At 39.3% G+C, this 15082-nt stretch overlaps 1 protein-coding gene across 1 annotated transcript in view; it reads right to left on the minus strand.

Moving 5' to 3' along the window:
• The window catches only part of LOC306853240 (transcription factor COE1-A-like), a 130333-nt gene that overhangs the window by 44317 nt on the left and 70934 nt on the right, over positions 1-15082 (minus strand). The window contains exons 7-8 of the mRNA XM_079390498.1: positions 2089-2170; positions 1006-1147 (exon numbers count right to left, since the gene is read on the minus strand). Of these exons, the coding sequence (XP_079246624.1) occupies positions 1006-1147; positions 2089-2170 (224 nt within the window). The remainder of the gene's footprint in view (positions 1-1005; positions 1148-2088; positions 2171-15082) is intronic.

Below are 15082 nucleotides of genomic sequence, written 5' to 3' on the forward strand. Positions count from 1 at the left end.
ACACAATTTTTTTTTTTTACCTCATTGACATGCCTTTTTTACTTCATATATATATACAGTATATATATATATATATATATATATATATATATATATATATATATATGATGTCCATGCTTAAACAAGAAAATACAAACACTTTATTAAGGTTATTTATATACTTGTAATGGACAATAAGACACTGTAAAAGCTATTGTTTTGAGCAGTATTTTTGTATCACCATTGTTTCCATTAGCAAATCACTCCAGGATTTTCCAGTGGGACTGACCCTGTTGCATTTGTAATTAGTTGCATGTGAACTTGTCTGTGCATAAGCACCACTGTTCAACATTCCCTGATTTGTGATACCCACTATATAGGCCATGTCTGCAATTTTAATCTTATATTGAATCGCTTTTCCTATCCACTCCATATGCTGAGACAACTATAAGTAAGTTGATGTCCATGAACTTTGTGGGTTTGTTACACTCAGAACCTTGTTTTGTCCTGATCATAAAGATAATTGAAGTTGAGGGAGGGTTCAGGAAGCCTGAAATCACTATTTTTTGCAATACCCTTTGGTGACAGTAGCTGGGTAGAAATGGCACACTTCAGCTTTAAGCTGTGTCTGTAAGTTTCTAAGTTGATGTAAGGGCAGAGTACAGCACTAGCCATGATGGGCAACCATCTGTGCTCATGAAGCAAAACCATGAAACTACATTGAGTGTGACAAAGTGGCTTAGTTTTGTTGAATGGTGCTAGGGGTGTTGCTGCTACTACTGTAACTGTTGTGCAAATAAATGAGTTGGTTGTGTGCAAAAAATAATAGCAAATTTTACATTGGGCTTCACTACATTACACTACGTCTTTTATTCCTGCGGTCTGTTTCTTCTATTTGTCTAGTTTTATTTCTGTCACTACAAAAAAAAATTGATATGAAGAGTTTGTTTATATCAATATGAAAAATGTGTGTTCTTTATTTCTCAACAAACCGCATATAAACAGAGATACAGTATGTACACTCACCGTGTTCCAGGTATGATGGAGTGCCTTCAGAAGTGTCCAGCCTGCGAGCTCTGCGTCCATGTTTAGAGTTATTGTGTACAAACATGTTATCAGACACAGCCAGGACGTGTCCATCCACGCTCACCGTCGTAGACACCACCACCTGCAAGAGACGAATGATGACTGTACTTCACTTGATCCGCAAAGACATATTCTGCTCTTGTATACAAATTAATACGTTGCTCAAACAAACAGCTAAAGTGTTGGAGCAGCACATACACACAGTATGCTTGTAACTGCTGACTGATAAATTGACGAACGGGCACATTTCACTAGAGAGCATGGAACAATGACAGCAACTTACAGCTCTCACAGAGCTGAAGATGTAGACTAGAGGTGTCCCACAGCAACTGAGGAGCCTCTTGATTTAAATGGCTCTCAGGCTTTGAGAGGTCTCTCAGTCTCAAGAGAGGAAGAGGCTTGATGAGACTTGGCAAACACCGCTTACATTATCCCTGTTCTGGGCAGCCACTTCATTCGCTCAAAGCTTTCTTTTTCTCCCTCTTCTCTACATCCGTATCTCTTTATATGTTCTCTAGTACTCACTCTTTAACTGTTAAGAAAACCATTCATTGGTCAACCATTCATACCTTTTTAGTGAAAGATTGTCAACTGAAAAACAGAATTTATAAGGGCCATATTTTGTAATATATATTCAATTATTTCAATGCTTATCTTAATTTGAGGTGTTTTAAATATTATTTAAATATTGAAAGTATTTAAGATATTGATAAAAGTGATTAATTGTAATTAAAGTTGATTAATCACTATGTATTATATAATTAATTAAAAAAATTAAATATTAATTGACTGATATCCCTAAAATATATTATTTAATGTAATTTCAAATTATTTAAATGTTCATTAACTACATATCTGTTGAGCATCTTATTTGATTTTAATGTTATTAATTTATTTTTTTTATAGTGTTAACATTTCACACTGCAAGCAATGGCATGGCAGCTGATCCACTAACATATATGGTTAAAATTGTAATTTTGCCACTTTAATTTGGAAGTGTGAGCTGACCGGATGTGGTCCTACCTGAAATCGCCGCATGTCTCGTGGGTTCCCTGCATTCTTTAGGCAGTTCTGGTTGCATTTGAGAAAGAATTTCAGGAAAAACCTGGAAAAACAGAATAAGAGGATTTATGAGGCAAGGCCTAGGTCTAGCCTGTGGTGTGAGATTGAAGTGTTGTGTGGTACTGACATTGACTGCATTAGATCTAATACTTGTTGACAACCTACTGCATCTACCTATTCTGTGGTCACAGCTACACGTTTATTCACACACGCACGCACACACATACACACACACATATACACACTGGTCTTAGAATTGAAGAATAGATCATCTGTCGAGAACCCAGAAACAGGTCTGTCAGCTGAGTGAAGGAGAAGAAAGTAGAAGAAAGATCAAGAGAGATTGAAGTGTACTGTTGAGGTCACTCTAAAGTGCAAGACTCACAATATAGTCACAAATCTGTTGAGATTTCCTCATAAAGGAACCATAGATGAGAATCCTTATCAACTATTACTTAGAGATGTGCTGTATAAAATCAGCAGCTAGACGCACCTACTCACTGTACCCAACTTCCCAGGGGAACATCCAATATTGTGAATATTACTGTGCCATTCATCAATCAAATTAATAATGTGTGTCAAATGATTTGTAAGTGTTTATTATTTATGGGTTTTAAGAACATAGTTTTTTATGCTGAATCCAGTGGGCTTGTCAAATCTTGTATGGCTGTGATTCAGTTTGTTTTTCCGCCTTCTCTGTGGTCTGAAATCTACAATATTAATTAGCTGAGAAGGGTTTCTCTCTTTCTGGGGGAAGTCGTGGCCTAATGGTTAGAGAGTCGGACTTGTAATCCAAAGGTTGTGGGTTCGAGTCCCCGGCCGGCAGGAATTGTAGGTGGGGGGAGTGAATGTCCAGCGCTCTCTCCACCCTCAGTACCACGACTGAGGTGCCCTTGAGCAAGGCACCGAACCCCCAACTGCTCCCCGGGCGCTGCAGCATAAAATGGCTGCCCACTGCTCCGGGTGTATGTTCACGGTGTGTGTGTGTTCACTGCTGTATGTGAATTCTCACGAATTCTGAGTATGGGTCACCATACTTGGCTGAATGTCACTTCACTTCACTTTTTTCTTCATTCATGGTTTTCTGGATCACTGCACTGGTATAAGTTGGGAACCAACGTCTGTCTGCAGCATCTATCCACTATATCTGCTGTCTGTCACTACTCACACAAATGCATTGACACTGTTGCTCAAAGAATGTGTGTTGTCATTGCTGGAGTCTTAATGAAGACGACTTCTATGAATCCAATAATTTTACACTCAGCAACACACATTTACTGAGCTGTCAAAAACGGGACATACTTTTAATATTTTTATATACATTTCTAATAGATTTCTAACCTAAGCCATAAAACCAAAAACCAAAAAAAACATATATTTTATTTACATATTATTAAAAATTGAATGGCGGTTTTGTCAGATTTAGCTCACTTCTACAGAAAAATCTGCACATATAGTATATCTTCCTTTCATACGCAATACTAATAAGAAATAATTAGATAATTTTCATACATATGTAACTAGATACACAGGGTTGTCTTTAAAGGTTAAAATATTTTATTTTTAAAAGATGTTTTATTCATAAAGTTACTTCTTTTAGTCAAAGTTAAAGTTAAAGTTTGGGTTTAGGCCAGTCTGTAGTAGCTTATAAAAACAACAGAAGCCAATGGAAAGCCCCCACCGCTATATGAATACAAATGTGTGTGTTTGTGTGTGTGTGCAGTTGGCTTGTTAGTGCTGAAGGAATGTAAGATGCATAGTCTGTGAGTGCTGGCTGTGATTCCTCTAGGATAAGCGGCCCAGGTCTCATCCTTTGCTCTTTAATCTACTGTTTGTGTCGCCCCTCTAACATATACACCATTTCACATCCATGTGTGTCAATCCATTCATCCCTTTCTCATGCCTTTGTGCCTTGTCGCATGTCAGATGGAAAATTCACAATGTATGTGTGTGTTTGTGTGTGTGTGTGTGTGTGTGTATATATATATATATATATACAGTATGTGTGTGTGTGTGATTTCAAATATGATATCATGCATCTTGCATTTTGCTGCTTAGTGTGTCTGTGCATTGATAAAAACATGTTTGTGTGTGTTATCCACTGTGTTGTTTGGGTAAACAGATTAGCGCTACAGGCCTCATCTATAATATCATTTAAGAGCTCTAAGCCGCGGCTTTCTTCTCCACTGATTCCCTCCTGCCACTGACCCTGTCTGAGCGCTCCTGACCTGTCCCTTATTCTTCCACGCTCTCGCTTTCCTTGTCTTACTCTTTCCTGCTTTGTGTGGAGATAAGTCTGGGCTTAACCCCATCGCTGACATCACGCTCTCATAGTCCTCCTAAATCCCCTGCAAAACCCTGGGTGCCCTCACTTTAGGAAGACATCCTTTGTCTTTCTTTCCCTCCGCGCTATGGATTTGTCCTTCTGGTCTCCTAACCACACGCCACGTTCACATAAACACTCACTCATAGTTTTTAGAGCCCTCATACACATGTGTAATGTGGATATAGTTTGACTTTGTTGACCCTGTAGCTCCATTAGCTATAGCGAGAGTACTCCGATGCCTGCCGAACAGGGAGGTGACTTGTAATCATACGTGTAATGTTTAATAAAGTGCGCACTGTACCCTCCATAGGGCACTTCGGACATGGACCTTATGCTTTTAGAAGAGATTGGACGGTACGTTGCAAATGGCGTGGCTAAGAGCACTTCAATTAGAGAGGGCTATTACCACAGTCAGCGTGAAGAAGAGGGCAACGCTCCAAGTGTCTGATGGGTAGGATGAGTTTAAGTCAGAGCACAGAGCCTGACCTGTCATACATACTGCTCTGCTTAATAACTCTTACATTGTACTTTTAGACACATCAAACTGGCTGCTAATGAAACTGTAACTGAGATGGAAAGAGTACAGGTGACGACGTGGAAGAATGAGAGAGTAGCTGCGCTCTGATTCACAGGGGTTCTATGCAGTGTTCATTGCTCCCGACACACTGAGCGGGATATATCTGTTGAAGTTCACTTCACTTGAGAAAATGCCCCATTTGGGAATGCTGCAGTGTCAAACACATGAGACACATCGCACAGTTATACATCTACAATACAGTTCTAAAGTTTGGAGCCTATGATTTTTATTTTATTTTATCTTTATTTTACATTTTAAATATATTTTATTTCTGTGATTTCAAAGCTGAATTTTCAGCAGCCATTACTCCAGTCTTCAGTGTCACATGAGCCTTCAGAAATCATTCTAATGCTGATTTGCTGTTAAAAGAACATTCCTTTTATCAGTGTTTAATATAAAAATAACTTGCGTGATTTTATTTTAAAATTAGTGTGTCTTTTGAACTGTTTCTTGACACGTGGCTATGATGATAATATTGTAACGGTCACATCATGAAGAATTCACCTCCTCTCTGTATTTATTTTTAACAAATTTTTCTGTGATGTTCAGATGATTTGCAGTGACTTGTAGTCACTTTGCAGTGATGCACTGATATGTGCATTTTGCAGTACCCTTCTGAAAACAGTGGGTCAAATACCCTGTAAAGTTCCCTTTGCAGTGCACTAATGGGTGATTGCAGCATACCCAAGCCGTGAAGAGGGGTAAGAGTGAATGTCAGGCTGAAAAAGAAGGAGAGCAATGAATTAAAGCAGCAGTCGAGGGGTGATGGGGTTGGTGTAGGCAGGGTTAATGTAATCCTCAACAAATTGACCTTTGACCTCAGCCTGTCTAGGGGTCACATCTGTCCACTCAGCTCTGGCCTGTTAATTAACTCTCCTCCAGGGTCGCCGGACTCGGACACTCAGCAGTTAAGCCGTTTGCGTTATTTTCCTCAAATCTCAACCGAGGAATGATTCACAAAAACGAAGCCCGTCTCGCTCAACTTCAAATTAAATACAGAACATTCACACAGGAAAGTGCTCTTTACAATCAGACACCCACTCAAAATGCAACGATCACAGAAAAATGCACTTTAATAAACGAAAGAGCGTTTGGGAAAGTCTCTGCAGCCTCTCATTGAGTTCGAGTCACTCCTAAAAGCACATCAAACAAAATCAAATTGCCTCCCCATGTTTGCAGTGATACTTGTACCCTAAGTCACTAGTGCTATTGATTTAAATGCATTTGACTGTAGCTGTGAGGGTGGTTTCAGATGAATGATAGCGGCGTGCAGAGAGAGCGGCTGATCTGGAGTCAGCACTAACTACGGCAGCATGGCATTAGAGCATTTGGCATGTGCGAGTATGGTATTACCCACACTCTCAGTAAATGAGACCAAGTCAACGGCACCAGCCATCAATTATTCAGAGGCTGAGATGGCAATTATGGCACTGAGCACAACCAACATGAATATTTTATGAAGGCTAACGCAGACCAGAGAGTGTGAGAGGAGGAGAGCGAGAGAAAGAGAATATAAATGTGTCCATTTCTGGGAGACAAAGATTCTGCCAGTTCTTGCCATGGAGCGAGACTCAAAGTGCCATTCGGAATGGCATGATATCTTTCTTCATCCGCTCTCTCCTCACCTTACACCATCTTATCTTCATTCCCGACTCCCAGAATGCCTCGGTGAGACAGCAGCATGGGCTCTCTTAATGGGAGCAGGGGCAGATGTCCTCTCAAGGCAGCTCTCCATTACCTCTACTGTGTGGGCATGATAGGAATGTTGCAGTTGTTTAAAACACAGAGTTTGAGTTGTGGCTAATTGAGTAAGGCGACACCATGTTGACGAGTGATAGGCTAATCTTCTGAGCGGCAGCGTTAAAGCCGGGCGGCCCTGTAACTTGCTGTCCGTTTCAGCCTCTGCTTGTCATTGGCTCTCTCTCTCTCAGCTCCACTTTAGAAAAACATATCGCTCATGCTTTGAAAATACACAAGTGCGTCGGTTAGCCTCTCTCCTGAATGGTCTCTAATATGCTCATAATTCCTTCAAGACCAGATACTGCAAATAAAATAATAATAATGCAAGTAGAACAATCTGACAGCTACAACAAGTCTAACCTTCCCCTCTTTCCGCCTTCAGGCAAGTAGAAACCAGTAGGCATGTTGTGCTGACAGCTCTAAAATTGCTTACAATACACATCTCCAAAAGATCTGTCCCAGGCAAAAAAAAAGAAGAAGAAGAAATATCACCGGCTTGCTTAGCTGGTCTTTTAGATGTCTTATTTTTCCCTCCTCCCTCCATTTATTATGGCTGGATTTCTGCACTGGCATGCGAGTTTGGTGCCAAATGCAACCGAAGAACTATTTCAGAAAGAAAGAGAGAGAAAGAAGAAACGGCAAGCGAGCAAAGAGAATTCTCTTATCATAACATGAGAATAGAAGAATTCGCACTCTGTGTCTTCCATTGTCTACAAATGTTTCCTCAGATTGAAAGCATTATTTATTTTTAGTCCTGTTTAGCTGAGCTTGTGTGGACTGTTTTGGTGCACAGAATGTATTTATTTACGAAAAAACCTCTAATTTGTCATGTACTCTATATTAAAGGTTTTTTTTTCTCATCTGTGGTTTTAAGATATATGTAAACTTACATTGTTATAGTGTTCAATATAAATGCTGTTTGATGTATTTATTGATGAATAAAAAGTTTAAAAACTTAAACTAATAAATGGATCATATTTTTCCACAAAAAATGATTAAGCAGCAATTGTCTTCAGCTCTGATCATAATAGTACATGTTTCTTGAGCAGCAAATCAGCATATTAGAATGATTTCTGAAGGATCATGTGACACTGATGACTGGAGTAATGATGCTGAAAATTCAGCTTTGCCATCATAGAGTAAATTACATTATAAAATATTTTCAAATAGAAAACATTTATTTAGACTCTAATAATATTTTACAATATTCGTTTTTTTTAATCAAATACATTATTTTACATTAAGTGGGCCACTTTATATCATTAACCCTCCTCTTATTTGACACTTTCATCAGTGGACTAAATGAGTCATGGCTGACTGAATCGCACATTTCTGCAGTGGAGGTGCTATTTGCATTATGCTGCATCCAAGACGACCATTAGCCAGCTAAACATAAAAAAGATATATATATTTTGAAGTATCATAGTATATTGTATGCTCACTCCAAAGAGGGTACAGTTAATGAGGCCTGTTCCTCTCAGTATACTAAAGCTCTTGAGCATTAACTGGTTTGAATTGCTGCATTTCCTCTCTCAGACAATCCACTGGCATCTTATGTCATTACCTCCAGGGCCGTGTCGATTTAAGAGCAATGCATGCAAGACACACTCTCTGAGAAATAACAACAAAGAGTTGAGTGAGACAGAACGAGTGAGCGAGAGACAATGAACGTGAAAGAGTAGAGCAAAGAGAGAAATTTCACATCAGACAGCGGGACCAGACCCAGGAGACAAGTGCAGTGCAGACAGGAGAATTATTTTACATAATAAATACTTCAAATTCAAGCCTGTAATTGATAGCTGAAGCCAGGCAACCATGTGCAGCCACCACACATGGGTTTTGGGGAGCTGTCAATCAAACGCTGCCACTGGAGGAGGGATAATGATTGTCATATGACAACTGCCTGATTTAATGTAATCATTGCAGCTAAAGCTATTGTTTACAAGTGCCAGTGGAGGTGTGTGAGCGAGCAAGACCAGCAGTAGTACAGCAGTCGATGGTGTAATAAGTCAAACTTGAGTTCGGTAAGGGAGGGTTTAGAGAGTGGAAGTGCTCTAACTCTCAGTTTGCAGCTGTTTCGTCCATTTTCTGCTAAGATTTACACATCGAACCCTTCCGTCTCTGGCTTAACGCCTGTAATTGACTAATTCAGCACAAATGACCCCAGTTTTAGCTAATCATACAGAAAGCTATGGACAAACAGATATATTTTCTGTAAACAGCCTCTGTACTGTGCATTGCCTGTTTACACAAGCCTCAAATTAATTTCACCGCTCAGAGGGAAATACAAGATCCCACACAATACATTCAAAGCAATGTGAACTGCACAAATAGGTGGAAAGTAAAAAAAAAAAAGTATATTAAATTCATTCTGTTGTGCATAATTTACATATCTTAAACTAAATGTACAAGAAAAGATAGAAAGGGAGAGTGGGCGAGAGATACAGAGAGAGAGACCACCCTCCTGTATATTTCAGAGGCTGTAGGCAAACACCTCAATAATTCATGATGGAGAGATTGATTTTTTTCCTTTGGCGAGAGGCAGCAGATGTGGCAGGGATGAAGGAAGGGAGGGATGGATAGAGGGAGGGAGGAAGGTTGGGAATGGAAGGGTGGTGGAGGGACAGCGCAGGCCTGAGGGTTAGTAGCCAGTGGGATCATTAGACCGCCTGCTTTTTGTGTGAAGACTGGAGCTTTACAGTACACTGTTACTCACTGCCACAGGGCTCAAACAAACCAGCCTGAGTAATACTCAGTTACTCGCACATCCCTAAATTCCCTAAAATCACCAGAATAGAAGGATGTAGTCAGATTAACCTTAAAGTAATATTACATGTACCTAATGCCAATCAATCTGATGTCTGCAAATAATTGTTTTCAATTCAAAACTGTGCTTTATGGATAGTTACATCACAATCCTTTTTGCTATCTTATGAAAGTAAAGCATACCTTTTTAGGTGTTTGTGACATGAATTAAATGGTTATTTATTATTATTTTTCACAGACATGGTTTGCATTCGTTATTTTATTATAGTATCATGAACTAACAATGGACTTTTCACTGAACATTGTTTTGTCATATATTAATCTAGGTTAATAGGTTAATATATATATATATATATATATATATATGAGTTATACATTTCTATAATGTTTAATAAATATTTTGTGACTGTCAAAAAGTATAATTTCCCATTTATATCAATAAGATAAACTGTTACACAAAACCTATTCTTATCGTTTCACTCAGATTAGATTAAATAACCCAGAATACTTATGTAAATACCCCATGAAATCAGAGCAGTATTTGTAGAATTAGATGTACAGAACATATAGAAAAGCTGACAATTTTTTGTATTTAAAATTTATGCTCATGCCTCTGATTATCAATAGCAATAACAAATCATTAAGGCATTGACTTAAACTAAACCATGCTCATAAAGTGATTTTTACAGCACTTTTAAGTTTAAAGGAAAAACGAAAAGGAAAGGACGTGTGGCATCCCATACTTGGAACTTGTGTTGTGCATTTAACCCATCCGAGTGCACACTCACAGCAGTGAGAAGTGAACAACACACACGCACAGTGAACACATACCCAGAGCAGTGGGGAGCCAATGCTGCGGTGCCTGGGGAGCAGTTGGGGGTTCGGTGCCTTGCTCAAGGGTCTCACCCCAGTCGTGGTATTGAGGGTGGAGAGAGTGCTGGACATTCACTCCCCCCATCTACAATCCCTGCTAGACCTGAGACTCGAACCCGCAACATTCGGGTTACAACCAACTAACATGGCTAGAACATGGGTTCTAACCATTAGGCCACGACTGCCCCCCTTTCCTTTTCCTTTTTTTTTTTTAAAGGAAAGGACAACACTAGCTGGACAACAATAACAATGACTTTGCAAAATATGTAGGATTTGTTTTTGAAAGATGGAAATGTGTAGCATGGAAGAGGAGGAGCTCAGAGGGTCGAGCTAGAGCAGGACGGCACTAGTTTACTGTGCTTTGATACAGAAATGATGAGGTTAGAAAAAAGAGCAGAGCAGAGAGAAATGTAAAGGAGGGAGTTGGTTCCCCCTCGTGTGTCTGATGGAATCAACCCTCCGTGGGTGTGACGGGACGGCAGGTGAGGCTTTGAGAGCGAGCGACATCCTTTTGTCATCGCCTGCTCTCACAAATAATTCATGGCATCAGAGGGAAGGGGAGCGAGGGAGGCGTATTGACAGCTACCACTTCTACTTGCCTTCACCTATCTTATCCAGTCACCCGCAGATGGGACGCAAAGGACAGAGAGACCTTTTCACGGAGACCGAGTGCGCTGCTTTTCTCTTCCACTGACCTAATTAGAGCTCACTCACTCCCTGCCTCCGTCTCCTGTTATCTGGCGTGTCCCACTAAAACCTAATCGCTCTTTTAATCCACAACAAAGGGGTCCATGCTACATTTTACCAGTTGAAAAATGGCAGCGCTCACAGGAGTCCATGCAAAAGTGCATGTGGAAAATTTAAATCAAACTCTATGCTTTCAAAATTAATTTAATTGTTAATTTTGACCATTTATTCTATGTATCTCTAATGCATCCAATTATTCTTTTTGTTCACTCTGAAAAATAAATGTTCTTTATTGGCTTTTGTTCAATGAAGACCCTTTCAATGTTCATGGAACCTTCTTAAAAATAAAGATTCCAAAAGGGGAATTTTCACAACAATGCCATAGAAGAACCATTTTGGGTTTGGCAAAGAACCATTCTGTGAACAATTCTTAAAAGAACCATTTTTACATAATGTAAAGAACGTCTAAAGAATCTTATTGCATTTTTATTACAATTATATAGTTATGTTATTTTATTACTTTATGCTTTTGCACAAGGCCTCTAAAATATTAATTAATATTAATATTAAAAGGCGTTAAAAGTCTGCTGATGACAATGTTTAATATCTCCTTCCCTTTCTGTCTCTCTACATACTATACATTACAGTGCTTTTCTCCATCATTTGATTAATTTCTTTAAATGCAATTCTTTGTATTCAACAGTTTGTTAGGTACAGTTAATTCCAGTCCTCAAATTTGATTGGTTCTTCATGGAACCAAAGATGCCAATAAAGAACCTTTCTTCATAAGAGTGAGATTCCACAAATGGTTCCATATAGCGGAAATACATTCTTCACATAAAAAAAATGGTTCTTTTAGGAACTGTTCATTGAAAGGTTCTTTTGGGAACCTAAAATGGTTCTTCCATAGCTGTGAAAATCCACTTTTTGGAACCTTTATTTTTTAATTGTAGGATATTCAAAAGGCTGAGCAGGAGCAAAAAGATGTGGTAAAGTGGGATGTGCGACCCTATTAGTGCTCTTATATCAGCGGGTGACTGTGAGGCGGAGTGGCTCCGCCGCCTGGTAATCTGCTTCTGATAATTTATTATTTACATTATATTAGACAACGCCGCACAGTCAGACAGAAGCACTACAAAACTGCAGCATATTGATTTTAACAGCGAGCTGTCTGCAGCGATTTGTGGCGGCACAGGGGCTTGTCTCCGAGTGCCAGCCTCGCAGGATCACAGGGACAGGATACCACTGTGCTACATGCTAATGCGCACTTTAAACATTTAACACTAGGAGGTGCTGTAATTGCTCTGACAGCTGACAGGTGACCAGCAGAGTGTAACACACACTGCTGTCTCTCCCCCCCTCCTCCACCTCCTCCTCCTCCTCCTACCAACAGCATTTCTCTCTTCCTCACTAGTCTCTTTGGGTTGAACCCTGCTCTCTCAATCTCTCTGGAAAAGCTGTGATGAACGTTGATTCTCCATTCTGCCTGAATGCAGTGGCTAATTAGAAGAGGAGGATTATGGGCTGTGAGATAAGAGGAGGAATTTTTCACTGGTCCAAGATAGATAGTGTCCACCGCAGCGTGCTGGAGGTGCCGTCACCTTTTCATTAGCATCTCCGTTAATTACTGGTTCCGGGCTGTTTGGAGTTAGCATCATTAGCCCGATAGTGCTGGAAATATTAGTACAGCAAATTGGTGTGGTTTTCAATTGGGTTAAACAGGAAAACATTCAACCTTCATATAAAGAGGGTTGAGGTTTATTAAATTAGCCTCCTGCAAATGAGTACAGTTTGCCCTATCATGCCTCCCAGCACAAATTTACCAAAATAATTACACAGCCGGGCTGTCGATGCAGTCATATTTTAATAATCTCACTTTCTCGCTTTCATTAAATTAAGATGGGGTTTATGTGTCACTTTGGTACAATTAAACACACAATCACAACCTGAGAAAAGCACGAACATCAAAGCAGTAATAACTTTTAAATAATCCCTGTAGCGACCAAAATTATTGCAGCAGATATAATAAACATCTTGGTAATTGCCAGCGGTACGGCAACCTCAGTGGGACATTTTTTTGATCTGTGGTACGAGCCGCGTCAAGATAAAACTACACAGTGGAGAGAGGAGGGGCCAGAAGGAGCCGAGAGACAAGAGCTCTAATTATAAGAACATGAAACACTTCCTAAATAGCTACTAAATGAGGAAACCAAATGAGTCTGGCGATATTACAGTTTAAAATACACTTTAGACAAGTTGGCCTGGTTAAAAGAAACTTTCAAAGACGCAAATGCAACCATAATCAACAGTAAAAAAAATGTTGGATTGGAAAATAATGGACTTACTGGGTTTATTTAATATGTTTACAAAGACATTTAAGAGAGCCAAGTGTTTGGGATAAGCAGATAAGTAAGGAAGCCTGTTTTTGCCTAACATAAATAAATAAGGTAATTGAGAGATACTGTATGAAGTCACTTTGTGAGGTATACAGTCACAGTTACAAGAAGTTGCAAGAGTGAGAAATAAAGTCAATTTGTGGGATATAAAATCACAATGTGATATCTGAAGTCACTTTGTGAGATCTGTAGCTGCAATTATCTTTCGAATTCCTTTTTACAGGTGGAAACAGACTTTCAGGTAACTGAAAAGACACACACATACCATTCCAAATGTCAGTAATCTTTATTTTTTTTTAAAGAAATTAATAGTTTTATTCAGCAAGAATTGAATTAAAAGTGATAATAAAGACATTTATAATGTTACAAAGGATTTATACTGCAAATAAATTATGTTCTTTTAACTTTCTTTTTATCAAATAATAATCAATAAAAACATGAGTTGTTTCTTGAGCACCAAATTAGCATATTAAAATGATTTTGAAGGATCATGTGACACTGATTCAGCTTTGCGTCACAGGAATAAATTACATTTAAAAATATATTAAAATAGAAAAGTTGTTTTAAACTGCAATAATATTTAAAAATGTTAATAATTTTATATTTTTGATCAAATAAATGCAGCATAAGAGACGACTTTCAAAAACTTTACAAATTTTCAATGGTGGTGTAACTGCTCTGATAATCATATGAGCAGGACAGCTCTTGAATCTCTCCTGTAGGGAGAGATGGACGTTTTGGGCAGTCCCTTAAGTGTCCCTCATGCCCTTTAGTGCTTGACTCTTAACTGTGACCCGAGTACAAAGGTTCTTGATAACTCGTATCTATTTTACATATTAACCATAGCTGTATTAACAGAATATGATAAACTCAACTATAATCATCCAGCAAGTCCACAACATCAATAGGATTAATAGAGCATGTCATGTGTCACTGGAGGTGCAGTGCACTAAAAACCTTATCTGATCCATATTAATGGCCCTTGAAGAATGGAGTTAACCTGTGGGATCTATCCTTCTCACCTCTCAATTAAAAGCTTCCCTCCCTCCCAACCACACATACACAACGCTCAAGTGGTGCTCCATCTCTATTACCCAGAAGGCATTAGCCAGTCTTCTTTATCCAATCAGATGGAGGTTCCATTCTCTTCTCTTCTCTTCCCTGCCCAGTTCCTTTTTTGTTCCCCTCTGACAGTCTGTATAAATAGCTTGGGATGAAGTCATTCCTCAAGCACTGCTGGCAGGCCCTTTCATTATTTACACTATTTACTTCAGGGGGGAAGTCACGGCTTGCCGTCAGATTTATCTGTCTGAGAAATGAGCTCCGCTATGCAGATCATCTCCAGAACAAAAGCGACGCACCGGCGTGTTGCGCTGCCACACTAATTTGGTTCATGAAGTGTGTAACACAGTCCTCTTTGGCAGGGGGGCTTCATTTGTCTCTGACTTTATTAAACTAATATATAACAATCTTCTCCGCGCTCAAAGCTCCGGCGCACGGGCTGCTTTCCCTGAGCCGAGCGCAACACTGAAGGCTGCTTCAGAGTAGAGCTGCTACAGGAAGAAGTTAGCAACTGCTAATGAACTCTTG

Source organism: Barbus barbus, assembly GCF_936440315.1.
Source record: "Barbus barbus genome assembly, chromosome: 33".
NCBI classification, from domain to species: domain Eukaryota; kingdom Metazoa; phylum Chordata; class Actinopteri; order Cypriniformes; family Cyprinidae; genus Barbus; species Barbus barbus.